This window comes from Pelobates fuscus, chromosome 13 (genome assembly GCF_036172605.1).
Source record: "Pelobates fuscus isolate aPelFus1 chromosome 13, aPelFus1.pri, whole genome shotgun sequence".
NCBI classification, from domain to species: Eukaryota; Metazoa; Chordata; class Amphibia; order Anura; family Pelobatidae; genus Pelobates; species Pelobates fuscus.
Genome location: NC_086329.1, coordinates 16,814,026 through 16,830,387, shown reverse-complemented (window position 1 = coordinate 16,830,387; position 16,362 = coordinate 16,814,026). Strand labels below are relative to the sequence as shown.

At 40.6% G+C, this 16,362-nt stretch overlaps 1 protein-coding gene across 3 annotated transcripts in view; it reads left to right on the top strand.

The window, feature by feature from the left end:
* KIF26A (kinesin family member 26A) overlaps positions 1-16,362 on the top strand; it is a 144,125-nt gene that overhangs the window by 63,295 nt on the left and 64,468 nt on the right. For all 3 annotated transcript variants that reach the window (XM_063439957.1, XM_063439959.1, XM_063439958.1), the window contains exon 4: positions 5,503-5,663. In XM_063439957.1, the coding sequence (XP_063296027.1) occupies positions 5,503-5,663 (161 nt within the window). The remainder of the gene's footprint in view (positions 1-5,502; positions 5,664-16,362) is intronic.

The window sequence follows — 16,362 nt, the reverse complement described above, 5'->3', positions numbered from 1 at the left end:
CCTCCGTCAGTTTTCCCATTAAAACATACCTCCAGTCAGTTTTCCCATTAAAACATACCTCCAGTCAGTTTTCCCATTAAAACACACCTGTCAGTTTCCCCATTAAAACATACCTCAGTCAGTTTCCCCATTAAAACATACCTCAGTCAGTTTCCCCATTAAAACATACCTCAGTCAGTTTCCCCATTAAAACATACCTCAGTCAGTTTCCTCATTAAAACATACCTCAGTCAGTTTTCCCATTAAAACATACCTCAGTCAGTTTTCCCATTAAAACATACCTCAGTCAGTTTCTCCATTAAAACATACCTCAGTCAGTTTCTCCAATAAAACATACCTCCGTCAGTTTCTCCATTAAAACATACCTCCGTCAGTTTTCCCATTAAAACATACCTCCAGTCAGTTTTCCCATTAAAACATACCTCAGTCAGTTTCCCCATTAAAACATACCTCCAGTCAGTTTTCCCATTAAAACATACCTCCAGTCAGTTTTCCCATTAAAACATACCTCCAGTCAGTTTTCCCATTAAAACATACCTCAGTCAGTTTCCCCATTAAAACATACCTCAGTCAGTTTTCCCATTAAAACATACTTCAGTCAGTTTTCCCATTAAAACATACCTCCAGTCAGTTTTCCCATTAAAACATACGTCAGTCAGTTTTCCCATTAAAACATACCTCCAGTCAGTTTTCCCATTAAAACATACGTCAGTCAGTTTTCCCATTAAAACATACCTCAGTTTCCCCATTAAAACATACCTCAGTCAGTTTCTCCATTAAAACATACCTCCGTCAGTTTTCCCATTAAAACATACCTCCAGTCAGTTTTCCCATTAAAACACACCTGTCAGTTTCCCCATTAAAACATACCTCAGTCAGTTTTCCCATTAAAACACACCTGTCAGTTTCCCCATTAAAACATACCTCAGTCAGTTTCCCCATTAAAACATACCTCAGTCAGTTTCCCCATTAAAACATACCTCAGTCAGTTTCCCCATTAAAACATACCTCAGTCAGTTTCCCCATTAAAACATACCTCAGTCAGTTTTCCCATTAAAACATACCTCAGTCAGTTTCTCCAATAAAACATACCTCCGTCAGTTTCTCCATTAAAACATACCTCCGTCAGTTTTCCCATTAAAACATACCTCCAGTCAGTTTTCCCATTAAAACATACCTCAGTCAGTTTCCCCATTAAAACATACCTCCAGTCAGTTTTCCCATTAAAACATACCTCCAGTCAGTTTTCCCATTAAAACATACCTCCAGTCAGTTTTCCCATTAAAACATACCTCAGTCAGTTTTCCCATTAAAACATACTTCAGTCAGTTTTCCCATTAAAACATACCTCCAGTCAGTTTTCCCATTAAAACATACGTCAGTCAGTTTTCCCATTAAAACATACCTCAGTTTCCCCATTAAAACATACCTCAGTCAGTTTCCCCATTAAAACATACCTCAGTCAGTTTCCCCATTAAAACATACCTCAGTCAGTTTCTCCATTAAAACATACCTCCGTCAGTTTTCCCATTAAAACATACCTCCAGTCAGTTTTCCCATTAAAACATACCTCCAGTCAGTTTTCCCATTAAAACATACGTCAGTCAGTTTTCCCATTAAAACATACCTGTCAGTTTTCCCATTAAAACATACCTGTCAGTTTCCCCATTAAAACATACCTCAGTCAGTTTCCCCATTAAAACATACCTCCAGTCAGTTTTCCCATTAAAACATACTTCAGTCAGTTTTCCCATTAAAACATACCTGTCAGTTTTCCCATTAAAACATACCTGTCAGTTTCCCCATTAAAACATACCTCAGCCAGTTTCCCCATTAAAACATACCTCAGTCAGTTTCCTCATTAAAACATACCTCAGTCAGTTTCCCCATTAAAACATACCTCAGTCAGTTTTCCCATTAAAACATACCTCAGTCAGTTTCTCCATTAAAACATACCTCAGTCAGTTTTCCCATTAAAACATACCTCAGTCAGTTTTCCCATTAAAACATACCTCAGTCAGTTTCCCCATTAAAACATACCTCAGTCAGTTTCCCCATTAAAACATACCTCAGTCAGTTTTCCCATTAAAACATACCTCAGTCAGTTTCCCCATTAAAACATACCTCAGTCAGTTTCCCCATTAAAACATACCTCAGTCAGTTTCCCCATTAAAACATACCTCAGTCAGTTTCCCCATTAAAACATACCTCAGTCAGTTTCCCCATTAAAACATACCTCAGTCAGTTTCCCCATTAAAACATACCTCAGTCAGTTTCCCCATTAAAACATACCTCAGTCAGTTTCCCCATTAAAACATACCTCAGTCAGTTTCCCCATTAATAAAATACCAACGTGAGTTTGTCAGGTATGTTTGTATGAGGTGTTGGTGTTTGAATGAACAAGTGTATGTGTGTGTGTGTGTGTGTGTGTGTGTGTGTGTGTGTGTGAATGTAGGGGTGTGTTTGTATGCAATGCTGGCGTTTTAATACAGGAGTGTGTTTGTAGGTAGTGTTGGTGACTGACTGTAACTGTGTGTTTGTAGGTAGTGTTGGTGACTGATTTAACAGTGTGTTTGTAGGTAGTGTTGGTGACTGTAACAGTGTGTTTGTAGGTAGTGTTGGTGACTGATTTAACAGTGTGTTTGTAGGTAGTGTTGGTGACTGTAACAGTGTGTTTGTAGGTAGTGTTGGTGACTGTAACAGTGTGTTTGTAGGTAGTGTTGGTGACTGTAACAGTGTGTTTGTATGTAATTTTGCTACTGATTGCATGTAGTGTTGGCGTTTTGCAATGGAGTGTTTGTATGTAATGTTGGCATTTGATTGCACATAGTGTTGGCGGCTTTAATTGGTGTGTTTGTATGTAGTGTGGATGTTTTATTTTGAATACTGGTATATATGCTTACATACACATGCAGCTTCACACTAACACACAGATACACGTATACACTGACAAACACACACAGATCCACAAGTTGCAATGGACCCATTTCTCTCCTCCTCCTCCTGCTTCCATACCTTTTGGATGCAGTAGGGTTTGCTAAGGATGACCGGAGTCTGAGGCTGTCTGTGTGCTTGCCCTCCTCCCCTCTTTGTGTCTCCTCTGTCCTCCCAGTCTCCACATGGTACGTGAGCTGGAAGGAAGTCAAAATAAATGACTTCCTCCCAACACTGTGTGCTGACAATAAAGGGGTTGCTCCGCTAAAGGGACGCAGTACTTGACCAGGTCCATGATCAGACCAGCCTGCCTATAGTTACATAGTTACATAGTTACATAGCTGAAAAGAGACTTGCGTCCATCAAGTTCAGCCTTCCTCACACCTGTTTTTTGCTGTTGATCCAAAAGGCAAAAAAAAAAAAAAACCCAGTTTGAAGCACAATTTTGCAACAAGCTAGGACAAAAAAATCCTTCTTGACCCCAGAATGGCAGTCAGATTTATCCTTGAATCAAGCACATATTACCCTACATTGAAAGATTATATCCTTGAATATTCTGTCTTTGCAAGTATGCATCTAGTAGCTGTTTGAACATCTGTATGGACTCTGATAAAACCACTTCTTCAGGCAGAGAATTCCACATCCTGATTGTTCTTACAGTAAAAAATATACAGTATAGGATTTACCCTAAGTGCTTGATGGGCCCCCAAAGCCTCCGGGCCTGTTCCAGCCGCACCGACACACGTTCCTCCACTGGACGGCACACATAGTACAGTGCTGCGGCACACCTGTCTGAGCACTGGTTTAAAGCAAAATGCTGAAATATTGCAATATGTTTTGATGGTATTCCAAATACAATGTAATATTTTAACATTCTGCAGCTAGTGGTCTGGAATAGTGGTTCGTCCTTTGGCAGCTGCATACACCGGCAGTGCATACTCGTAACATAAACCAGCAAGTCCGGAATGGCGAGATGCTAGATGCAGTCAAACATATTTTGCAACACAATGCCTAGCTTAAAGGGACACTTCACGGCTTAAATAAAAAAATCACTGTTTAGTAGAATTACCCCAAGACCTCATGCAATTTCTGCCTCTTGAGCTTAGCCTCACAGAGCTAAACAGACAGGAAGTAACCGGACCTGTTGTCTGACAGTCAGGGGGCGTAAAAAGGTTAAGAGGACACGCTCATCACACATAAGGGACTCCACTTTTTGTGGATTACATGTTTATGACAAGAATGCATTGGTCAGTCTTAACCTTAGATATAGTTAAACGTATATCCTCTACAAACAAAATTATTCTGTACGCCCTGGTTGAACGTATTATTTGTATCCAAATTATTCCCAATATTCTATTGGCCTCGAGGATATCTGTCTGGACAACTATGTCAGAATTCCTTATTGTAGAGTAAGGAATTGTATCTACCCACACAGCTAGCATATGAATAAATATTTAAAAAATGTAATTAACATTAAATATGACACCATTCTTGTTGCTAGTCACAAAACTACTGATGGATGTCATGGGTATTGCTAGTTGCCCCCCTCCCACCCTCCCAACCCCGCCTTTCGAGTTTATTAAGATATACGTTTCCTATTTTCTTTTCCCTTAATCGAAAACAACTTTTTACACTTTAAGACGGCAAGTCAACGTATCTCTTCTCGACCCTTAGACGGTTGAGGCATTGCATGGCTGCTGTCTAGAGGATGCAAAGTCTCAGTCTGGGATGTAACCTTGGCCTTACAGCTATTGTCAGACTGAAAAGTCCAACAGCACTTGAACACCCCTTGGTCAAGGTGGACAGAATGTTTTTTTGGTTTTTTTCCCAGCATAGTTAGTCAGGTCAGCTAGTGTCAAATATGAATTTGTTATAACTGAATGAACACTTATTATTTTTTTTTATTATTTATATTTATGAAGCCCTAATTAAATTGCAGTATGATTATTTGACATTTTGATCAGAGATTTCTTTTAACTCTTTGAATGCTTTGAGGAATGCAGAAAGGTTAGGAGTCAGATCGTTTTTATTTTGCTGTCACATGAATAAAATGTTTCCTTTATTTGTTGGTGTAGTCTGGCATATGATTTAATTAAATTAAAGTTTTTAGGTCATAATATAAATGCAACAACCGATACAAAGGGACACTTAACTACCCTTTGCGAGATTCCGCTACTGATTTGACTGACGTGTACCTAAACCACACTAGGAAGGTAAAAGATAAAAAAATTACAAATGAAGAATAATTCTTTACAGTCTTAACTGAACCATATAAAGGGTTGTGCGAGACAGAAAATATCACTGCTTATAATTTGTGATTTGGGTTTTCATGCTTGTCAAAGTGTGTAACTGTGCTGTGTCCGTAACGAAACAAGGCTGTATATTTCTGTTTGTCTGCTGCATTTTTCAACAGTCCTTATGATACAGCGTAACAAAGCATGCTTGTCCTCTTTCATTATGTGTCATTGTCCTTAACGTGACTTAAGGAGCAGCTACAAGGAAATACACCCAGACAGATGGCTTGCACTCATTTTACTTTTTTTTTTTTTGTGTGTTTTTTTGTTTTAGCCTGACACTCCATTCGCAGATGGGGGAAGGGAGAGCCATAATGTCGAAATAACTGCTGGCCCTAACAGAAGAGACCATACTTTGACGAACTGCACCCAGAGTTTGGTTCCACCAGCTGTAGTGTCTTCTGGAACATCAGCCGCTGCATCCTTCTTCATCAGGTACCCTATTAACGAACGAATAATATAACAAATTAGTAACATCAAAACATGCAAACTCAAAGTGGGTAATATCTTACAGCAGAGGTGCTATGTTTGGGATCAGCGTTTTGGGATAAATTCAGACTTTGTTGTTATTCTTTTTGTGTCTATGTAACATTTGTACATTGTGTGGCTATGTGTATACTCATTCCCCCCAAAAAAAGATTATATGACATCTAAAAAAGACCAAACCTCTAAAAAGACACACAGATAAGTGCACATCCTTTAAACCAATCACTTTTTTCAGGTGTATTTTGTAAAGTGACATTGTGTTCGACGTGCTCATGGTTTGAGCATTGTTAACGGAGCTTGTCAGAATTGGTTTTCCATTAACTGTAGAGTGAACACTGCTTATGAGACCCACCTGTGTAATTTTGGGAGTGTTAGGCCTTCAAACTTGAAAATCAAATGAATCATGGCCAGTGAGCCAAATATAAAAGAACACTCCAGGTACCATAACTACTACAGTGTGCTATGGTATGCTGGCACACCTCCCTGCCTCTCTTCTTCTGGTACAGAGAGCTGAAAGGTTCTGTCAGCAGCTTCCGTCAGCGCTCCTTCGCTAAGTAAGCCCTTCTGATTGCAGACAGGCAGGGACTGGCTCCTAGTGGGCCCCAGATAAGATGTCAAACCTTTAGCAAGTTGTTTGTCTCCTGACATTGGATGGTGCAAGATAATTCCTGGCACCATAACCACTAAATTGTGAGTGGCTATGGTGTTTGGAATGGTCCTTTTCATAGGCCCAGAAGAACCATGTTAAATGTAAATATTCCGGAGGAAGTTGTGGTGGCACTAAATAGTAATCAGTTTTAAAATGCACAAAAAAAGTGCACCAAAGCTTTATGTAAAACTATTAACTCTATTGACTATTCTTATGTCTATGATTCAAAATTACTCTGATCTCAATGCAAATCTGTGCTAACAATGTTTGGCATTATTGCAAACCATTGTAACACATTGTACATGTTTTATACAGAAGTATCACAAACTACATTTGACAAAGTGACAGAATTTAGGAGCATTATGGTCATAATCAAATGTGAGCATACCGTCAATCTGGTTCTCTAAAAAGACAAGCACCATAACTACTACATCCCATTTGTAGCTGTTATGGCGTCAGTTGCCTATAGGCACCATCCCTTGGTTCTGAGTCAAACCACTTTTGAGCAGATCAACAAAAAAAGGTGTCCCCTTGCACCTGTCGACCAGCCCCTCACGTGTCATATTTCTAATTCCGTACTTAAAAATCTGCATTCGAAAAATCTGTTTTTGTCCATATTAGGCGAGCAGTGATTGGCTGAGCTTTTTCAGGTATACACTTTTAATAGGGGGACGGTAAAATAATGGAAATATGGACCTTGAAAATGACAAGAAAGTGTTTAGGTTTTCTCTAACTCTACTGCTAACTTTGGGCTACAGAACCACAAATGTTACTCCCGTTTTGTCCAAAATGCCCATTACAATATGAGCTTTTCGGATGCTGCCTTGTTAACCTTTTTTTTGAAAAATTAGTTGCTACATCTTTCTTATAAAGGAAACTAATGAAGAGAATTGATCAAACTGTAACATGACATTGATTCTTGCTTGAAACAATACCCAGTTAAAGCCGACTCTTTATTAAGACTGTAAGGGGCCTCTCTCCTTAAAAAAAAAAATATAAAAAAAAATATAAATATAACCGCATCTTGCTCATGTGAAGGTGTTCAATATTTAATGCCATGTCGATTTGCCTCTGGCATTTCCTTCGTGAGATTTTCTGGGATGTATGCATACTTCTGATTTTGAACTTAATTCCGCCCAGTTTTAAAATCCCTGTAGTAACATCTGTTTGCTACATCTGGACTGACTAGTTTTAGCATTCTTTCCATCCACTCTCAAATGAAAGGGACGGTGATTCACTGCCAGAAGTGTAGAGTGTCTGTCCTATAGAATATTTTTTACTAAACCGCACACCTTATACTTACCGTATTTCTAAACTGCAAGCATTTAAAAGGAAAATAGCTTTTTTTTTTTTTTTTTTTACTCTTTGGAGACAGATGCCCTTCAATTTCTGTCTCCGCGTGTTGTGTGCGTTGAATATTCATGTCAGGATTGTAGCATCGAGAAATACATCTGACGCGTAGATAGATTAATAAGACAGAATCACATTTACGGTCTAACTGGCTCTGTATTAAAAACTCTCATTATTTACTAATGAACAATAATGTTATACACAATCCATGAGTCACTATCCTATCAAAGCCTCCTGATGGTTCTCTGCTAGGCATTTGGTCATTATATTGCCCATAAAATAAAGTCAATAATTGAGGTTATGCAAGGAGCACGGACCTTATCAGCTTTATGCATTGAGGAAGCAGATTGGAAAAACTCTGTATACTGATTGTGTTGTGACCGAGCATATGATTAAGGCATCGCGACCAATATGTTTCTAATGAAACGCCTCGATATATTTGCAGCAATATTAGCTCGGTCTCTAAGTGACTAATATGTTCTTTTCTAAACATCTCAGTCTTCAATTAGGTCCAATAAAACAAGCCTATGTTCGTGCACCAAGGAGGACAAATTCAGATAAGCATTCTCAGCTGCTATAAGTGCTCTTTTCGTGTGAATCAATTTTACTAGACTTCTCCAATTATTTATAGAAAGCATTTTTTAAATACTTCTACATAATAATCCCCATATCTGTAAAGCAAAAAGGAGAAAAATCTTTGGGCATTGGTATCTTGTGTACTAACGATCGAATATTCTACCGATCTAGAGTTAAGAAACTGTCACAATGTTATTTATTAAATTCTGAATTTCAAATTTTAAGAGGAAAAAAATTGCCAGATTAAAAATCTAGCTGACTTTTTTTTCTTTTCGTCAATTTGGCAATTTTTACCTAAAATGTTGAAATCGTATTGAATTAACTTTGATTTCCTGATGATTTAAACTTTAGGGAATAATCCTACAGGTCATGTTTTCTTCAGTGAGTTTTAAGACCCTTCAGGCTTCGATTCATGCCCGCCCATCCTTGTCACACCTTAATGGTGGCAACTCCTATAGTCATCATCTACAGATACCCCAACTACACCTCTCAACATTTTAAGCAGACAACGAGGGGTACTTTAATTTTAGTGGGGGTGTGGCTAGGGGCCGGCTATTTTGAGAACATTTAGGCCACTTACTAATAACAATTCAGGTAACTAAAATGTGATTTAGAATAAGAACAAGAGAAAAAAGATATGAAAGCTGAATCCGGAGAACACTCATATATAATGGGTGTAGACCGAATTTGCCTTCAAATATATATACCTCAGAATAATGAAAGTTACATGTACAGGGGAGGGAGGGGGGAAAAACTAGGGTAAACCTTTATTGAAAAAGCAAACAAATACAATTGAAATAAAGTTAAAAAGGCCACAGAAGATGGCCATAGAAATGCCACTACACACTAGGATCCAGACGGTGGGCAAAAAAGGGTATCGTAAAGTAGACTTTAATAAGGAGCCCAAAGCTCCAGAGTATAAGTATCTGAAATCTAGTGGAGGGGATACCAAACAACGGGGCAGGAGAGGAGAGGCAAACACTGTTCATATAAGTGCTATGGACCCCTAAGTCCGAAATATTGACACAAAAAATGTGTATATAGCACTGTATACATGAGAGTCCTAGGGAGTAAAAGGGCTGTGGTTGCTGCCAAGGGCAGGTGTTATAGAGAGTAGGGTACACAGGAGTGAGGGAAATGCTCCAACAAAAGGAGACGCACAGACTTGCTGCTACACAGCGCAGCTAGTATCCACACCTTAACCACATACCACACACACGTCTCGAAAAACTTGCCCTGGGCTAGCTGTCTAGCTCACATCTGTGAGTGTCAGAGCTAACTGCTACTTCAAGGCAGCCTCAAGATGTCCCTAACTCCCCGGACAATACAACATGCAAAATTCTATCAAAATACTTTCCCACCCCTTAGTAGGTAAACCCCATAACAGAGATTCCAAATATTCAAAGTGTTAACCCATCCAAATAGGAAACCTAGTGGTATTGATAAAAATATTCGATTCAATCTTAGGAATTGGCGTCGGCTCAAATCATTCCAAGTTAAGAATACAAAATCTAGAGGTGAGCATCGGCTCGAAATGAACGCTCAACGCGCGTTTCGGCGTATCTACACGCCTTTGTCAAGAGCTGGAAAGTTAGTGGGCTCGTTGCCGGTTTTTGAAGGGGAGGACATGATCCTATTGGCTGAGAACCGCCAATCACATTACAAGGGGTGTTCCCAAACTGCCCCACGTGGATATTCATACGAAAGACCTCCCAGTATCGGAATGCCACCCAACAGAATGTAGGGGGCGTTACAGGGTTAGATTACGTTTATCATGTTCCCTCCTCTCTTAGATACCAGCCACTCCGAAACGGGGGCGGGAGGGAGGGGAGGGAAAACAAAGGAATTCATTTGAGTCCAGAATTACAAAGTTACGAAATATAAGTTACATTGTAATATAAATCGGTATGCCAAAGGGTCCCAGTGTTCTTGTTCATGCTCACATTGATTAGACTCACATTTGTATGACCGTAAAGCCCGATATTCATAGGGGCCGTAAAAGAAGGAATCAGTATACAGTATACAGGTAATAGTCAAAGATTAATCAGGCAGTGAATAGCAGGAGATCGGCGAAAATCTCCTAAACAGTGCCAAACGAGCCAGACCTCAGACAATGTATTAGTAATTAGCTCCTTAGTGGATTTAGTCTTTTGAGGTAAGGAGAAAAATGGCTCGGTATGTTGCCTGATACCATTAGGTCTAATGATATATAGAATGGTGTTATAGAGCAGTGTTTGATATACTGGGGCAACCATAGGTTATTGTGGACATTTATATAGCTTGCACTGGTGTGCAGCAATTTTATTTAAAAATGCATATAGCTTGCACTAAGTGTAGCAATTTTATTAAAAAATGTATGTCCATAGATACCGGATGCATAGTAGTATTCCCATATATGCTGTTGTTTGTAAATTGGTAAACTAGTGATGGTGGTCATCAGAAAAAAACCCGTAGAAAGTGAGCCAAAGTTTGCATGTTATGTTGCCAGAACATACATATGGGAGGAGGGGACCAAATATATCCCGGTCAAACATAGTCCCACTGACTATAGTAAGAGGAGAGAGATCCCACCTCTTCCCCCGAGAAAAAAAAAAAAAAAATTTTTTTATTTTATAATGTGTACATAAATTCTTATAATCAGACACTACGGTTGCATTAAATTAAATTGACGGGTCTTCTATCCAAAGAGGTGTAACCGATAGGAAAATAGTGTTTCTGGAAATGGACATGAATCTAACGAATCATGTCATTCAATGTAGTGAAATAATTAGTCATCATTCTAAAAGATTGTTGATATGCAGAGTTATAAGGCGATGCCCTGGATCTTATAGGGTACGGCATTGATGTATTCATAGAGAATGAGTGGTCTTTAGGCAAAAACATAGGTGACAGAGGTTGTTCTCACAAAAAGTAGTAGTCAGGAGGGAGATATTCATCTTATTCAGATGAATGGAGAAAAGGAAAAACCCTCATTAAGCCCCTTGGGGTTTAGGGTCTTCAGTTTGAAAATCCACCTGCATTCCTTCTGGCGCAGGGTTTTGTCGAAGTCCCCCCGTCTTTGTTCTCGCTTCACCAGTTCCAACCCACAAAAACGTATGTCTTTGGAAGAACCCCCATGTTTGTCTTTGAGATGTCTGGAGATTGGTGTCTCCATACGGTTTTTTGTACATCTTGCATGTTCTTTCATGCGTTCCTTAAAAGGGCGGAAGGTCTTACCAACGTACATAAGTTTACAGCTGCAAGTGAGGAGATAGACTACCCCCATAGAGTTGCAGTTGAAGAAATGCTTAATTTGGAAAGACTGTTTACCTTCGCTGTCCTGGACTTTCTTAGAGTCTTTCAGAATGAGTCTACAGGCTACACATCTGCCACACTTATAAGTACCAACTGGGATCGAACCGCTTAACCAGGTGGTCTGGGGGTTCTGTTTGGCCACGTAATGGCTGGGAACCAAGATGTCACGTAGGTTCTTCCCCCTACGGGCAGTAATTGTAACCTGCGGCGTCAACACTGGTTTCAAGTGGGTGTCTTTAAGTAGGATGGGCCAGAATTTTCGGAGGGATTCTCTTACTGCGTTCCAGCCAGAATCAAATGTACCAATCATTCGAATGATTTTATTCGGAGTGGTTTTGGAGTTGGATGGTTCTAATAGGAGGTCCTCCCTATCAGTGAGAAGGGCCCTTTTATATGCCTTTTTCAAGCATTTGTTTGGGTACCCCTTCTCTTTGAATTGTGCTCTCAGGGCTCTAGCCTTAAATTGGAAATCTTCTAAGTCCGAACAATTTCGTCGGAGTCTGAGATATTGTCCGGTCGGGATCCCTTGTTTAAGGACTCTCGGATGATGACTCTCCCACTTAAGGAGGGAGTTGGATGCTGATGGTTTCCTAAATAGAGTAGTTTTAAGGGAACCATCCTCACAAATCGAAATTGTGAGATCCAAGAAATTAAGAGAAGACCCGCCAAATTCAGCGGTAAACTTAAGATTGTCTTCATTATCATTAAGGAGAGAGACAAATTGGTCAAATTCGATGCTGTCACCTTGCCAAACCAATATGATGTCGTCGATATATCTGTACCATGCTAGGATCCTGGGCCTAAATGGTGCAAGTACATCAGAGATTTTTATCTGCTCCTCCCACCACCCCAGGTGGAGGTTGGCATATGACGGTGCACACGCCGTGCCCATTGCCGTTCCTCTCACCTGGTGGTAGAACTTTTTGTGGAACAGGAAAAAATTATGCGACAATATGAACCTCAATAAGTTTAGAGTAAATTCGGTGTGTGCCTGATATTCACTCCCCCTCTTTGTGAGGAAGAACTGAACGTGTTCAATTCCTCTCTGATGCGGAATAGAGGAATACAGGGCCTCAACGTCCAGACTACACAGATTGGACGTGGGCGGAATGTGGAGGTTCGATAAAAGATGTAATGCTTGTTTTGTGTCTCTGATGTACGAGGGGAGATGTTCCACAAATGGTCTGAGGATCTGATCAATATATAGGCTCCCATTTTGGGTCAGATTATCGATCCCAGATACTATGGGGCGGCCCGGTGGGTCCTCCAGACTTTTGTGGACCTTCGGGAGGCAGTAGAAGGTTGCTATCCTTGGGGTAGGGTTGAGGATGAAATTGTATTGAATCGAATATTTTTATCAATACCACTAGGTTTCCTATTTGGATGGGTTAACACTTTGAATATTTGGAATCTCTGTTATGGGGTTTACCTACTAAGGGGTGGGAAAGTATTTTGATAGAATTTTGCATGTTGTATTGTCCGGGGAGTTAGGGACATCTTGAGGCTGCCTTGAAGTAGCAGTTAGCTCTGACACTCACAGATGTGAGCTAGACAGCTAGCCCAGGGCAAGTTTTTCGAGACGTGTGTGTGGTATGTGGTTAAGGTGTGGATACTAGCTGCGCTGTGTAGCAGCAAGTCTGTGCGTCTCCTTTTGTTGGAGCATTTCCCTCACTCCTGTGTACCCTACTCTCTATAACACCTGCCCTTGGCAGCAACCACAGCCCTTTTACTCCCTAGGACTCTCATGTATACAGTGCTATATACACATTTTTTGTGTCAATATTTCGGACTTAGGGGTCCATAGCACTTATATGAACAGTGTTTGCCTCTCCTCTCCTGCCCCGTTGTTTGGTATCCCCTCCACTAGATTTCAGATACTTATACTCTGGAGCTTTGGGCTCCTTATTAAAGTCTACTTTACGATACCCTTTTTTGCCCACCGTCTGGATCCTAGTGTGTAGTGGCATTTCTATGGCCATCTTCTGTGGCCTTTTTAACTTTATTTCAATTGTATTTGTTTGCTTTTTCAATAAAGGTTTACCCTAGTTTTTCCCCCCTCCCTCCCCTGTACATGTAACTTTCATTATTCTGAGGTATATATATTTGAAGGCAAATTCGGTCTACACCCATTATATATGAGTGTTCTCCGGATTCAGCTTTCATATCTTTTTTCTCTTTGACAATATCTGGGGTTAAGCCCCTTATATACCTCTAGTAACCCATTTGGAGTGTGTGGGAGTTGTCTAGTCCAACTACACTCACCTCCTCTTTCCTATCTAGAATAAGAACAATGTATCTTATTTACACAGACTGGTTTCTAGTTTAAAGACACATTACTGGGAGTATTATTACTGTGGAGCTCAGTTATACACTCAGACACACCAACAATATGGAGCTCCTAGAAAAGAGGGACATTAGGATAAGAAGGGGGCAGAGTGAATTGTGCTGAAAATAGGGATTGTTCTTCCTAAATGGGGGGCACTTGGAAGCTATGGAACAATGAGCTGTCATCAGGGCAAAGGGGGAACCATCAAAGGTAGAATGTTATTGAACACCTTATCTGTTTTTTAATATAGAACACCCTTAATGTTGTATGGGGGAGGGGTGACTTGCTTCCAATACACTAATTTTGAGGTATTTCTATTGTTTATGAAATCTATAGCATGTCAAAACCAATTTCTGTCTGCACAAGTATTTAGAGTATTTTTTTTTTTTTTTCAAAGTTTTATTTAGTTTTAACAGTTCAGTTGTACAGTGAGCTACAAAAGTCAGTTTTACAAGTGACCACAAACAATGTAATATACAAGTGTCGTCAAACAAAATAATTTACAAAATAGCATATAGCACACATCGTAGTACCAGAATGTTATACAAATCAGGTAATATGGAGGATGGCTGAGACTCAACCGGGTTGGACGTGACTGGATTCCCCCTTTACTTATTTGGTCCAGGGGGGGTCTGGAGCTGCCACCAAGTCTTGGGAGAGTTCTTGGGTTGGGGGTTTACTGAGAGCCCCATAGGCTTTTAGCGGTCTAATTTTGCAGTTAAGTAGGGGTTTGGTGTTCTAGATATGGGTACCGTGGGTCCAACGTGTGATATAGTAGTCGCATCGGCCTTGCGGTCGGTTGATTAGGCTCTGAGGTCGCTATCCAACCAGTGTTATGTCGTGGACAATGTATCCCCTTGGCTAATGTCTGGTAGTGTGTAGTGGGTAACGTAACCCTTTGGGTAGTGTCCAGTTAACTGTCTTGTTGCTTCGTGGGATGTGCTGCATTCATAGTATTGGTTAGCAAGAGACGGGAGAGAAGGGAGAAAAGGAAGAGGGGGTGGGGGCAGGGATGGACCGAGAGGGACCCAGTGTGTGTTGGCTCCTTTCTACTTTTAGATTGAGGTATGGCATTGGTATGTCTGGTTGAGGTGTTACGTATCCGTGTATGGTTTGGACAGAAATCTTGTCCAAGGTCCCCAAACCTCTCGAAAGAGGGTGATTTTATGTGAGATGGAAGCCTGTAGTTGTTCCATATTTTTCAGTGTGTCTACTTTAGCGATCCATTCTCTGATCGTTGGTACGGAGGGATTTTTCCATTTGACTGGGATGAGTAGGTTGGCCGCTGTTAGGTGTGTTAGTAGCAGTCTTTGTGTTTTGGGGATGGTGTGTGGTAGTAGTAAGAACATCAGGTTGTGTGGGAACTGTATTCCCGTCACTGCCTTGATCATTGTCACTATATTGGGCCAGTATCTCTGGGTTTGAAAGCATTGCCACCAAATGTGGGCCAGGGACGCTCCTTGTTGTGCGCATTTCCAGCAGTTGTCTGGATTGTTAGGGAATAGAGCATGTAGTTTGGATGGGGTGTAGTGCCATCTAGAGATCCGTTTGTAATTGCTTTCCTGTATGGTCGTGCTGATAGTTGTTTTATGTACTTCGGAGAATGTAGTCTTCCATTTCGTCGTTGTGATTTGTGTGTTCAGATCTTCTGACAATATTTCTATAAATTTGGGTTTGTTTGCAAGAAGTGTCGCAGCTGTGCGTGGTGGAATGCTTGCATTGTAGTTGGGGCTTCCGAGATCGTGAGGTTGGATAGCGGTTTCAGCTCGCCTCTATCTAAAATAGACCCCAGAGCCAGATATGATTGGTCGAAAGTGCGCAGGTAATCCCGGTTGTGTGTGGCTATCAGTCCTGGCTCAAAGAGCGAGTTGTGAGTAATTGGATACAGAGGGGATGGGTGCGGGGATATGTCGATGGCTTCCCACATCTTGAGCGTATGTGGTATCGTGGGGTGTGTCATGGTCTGTGACCAGCCTTAATGTGTGTGCTTTGTGCCAAGGGGCTGTGTGTGGAGGGACTTTGAGCATAGTAACTCCAGTTTAACTCATTGGTGTGTCGGTGGATTTTGGGACCATTCATATATTCTGGTTAGTAGGGTCGCTTTGTAGTGTCTCTCCATATGAGGAAGCCCTAGGCCTCCACATGACTTGTGTCTAGTTAGAATCTCGTATGATATTCTGGGGTGTTTGTGTGCCCAGATGAATGTGGTGAAAAGACGTCTAAGTTTAGCAAAGAAGGTTTTGGGTATGGCTATGAGTAGGGTTTGAATTAGGTATAGTAACTTCAGGAGGGTGTTCATTTTAAGGATATTTATTTTGCATAGCCAGGAGAATTGTGTTTTTTGCCAGGCCTGTAGGTCTTTAGAGATATTTTGGTATAGTGGTTCATAGTTTAAGTTGAAAATGGAGGTCAGGGTAGCTGATAGGCACACTCCCAGATTTAGGATAGATTTG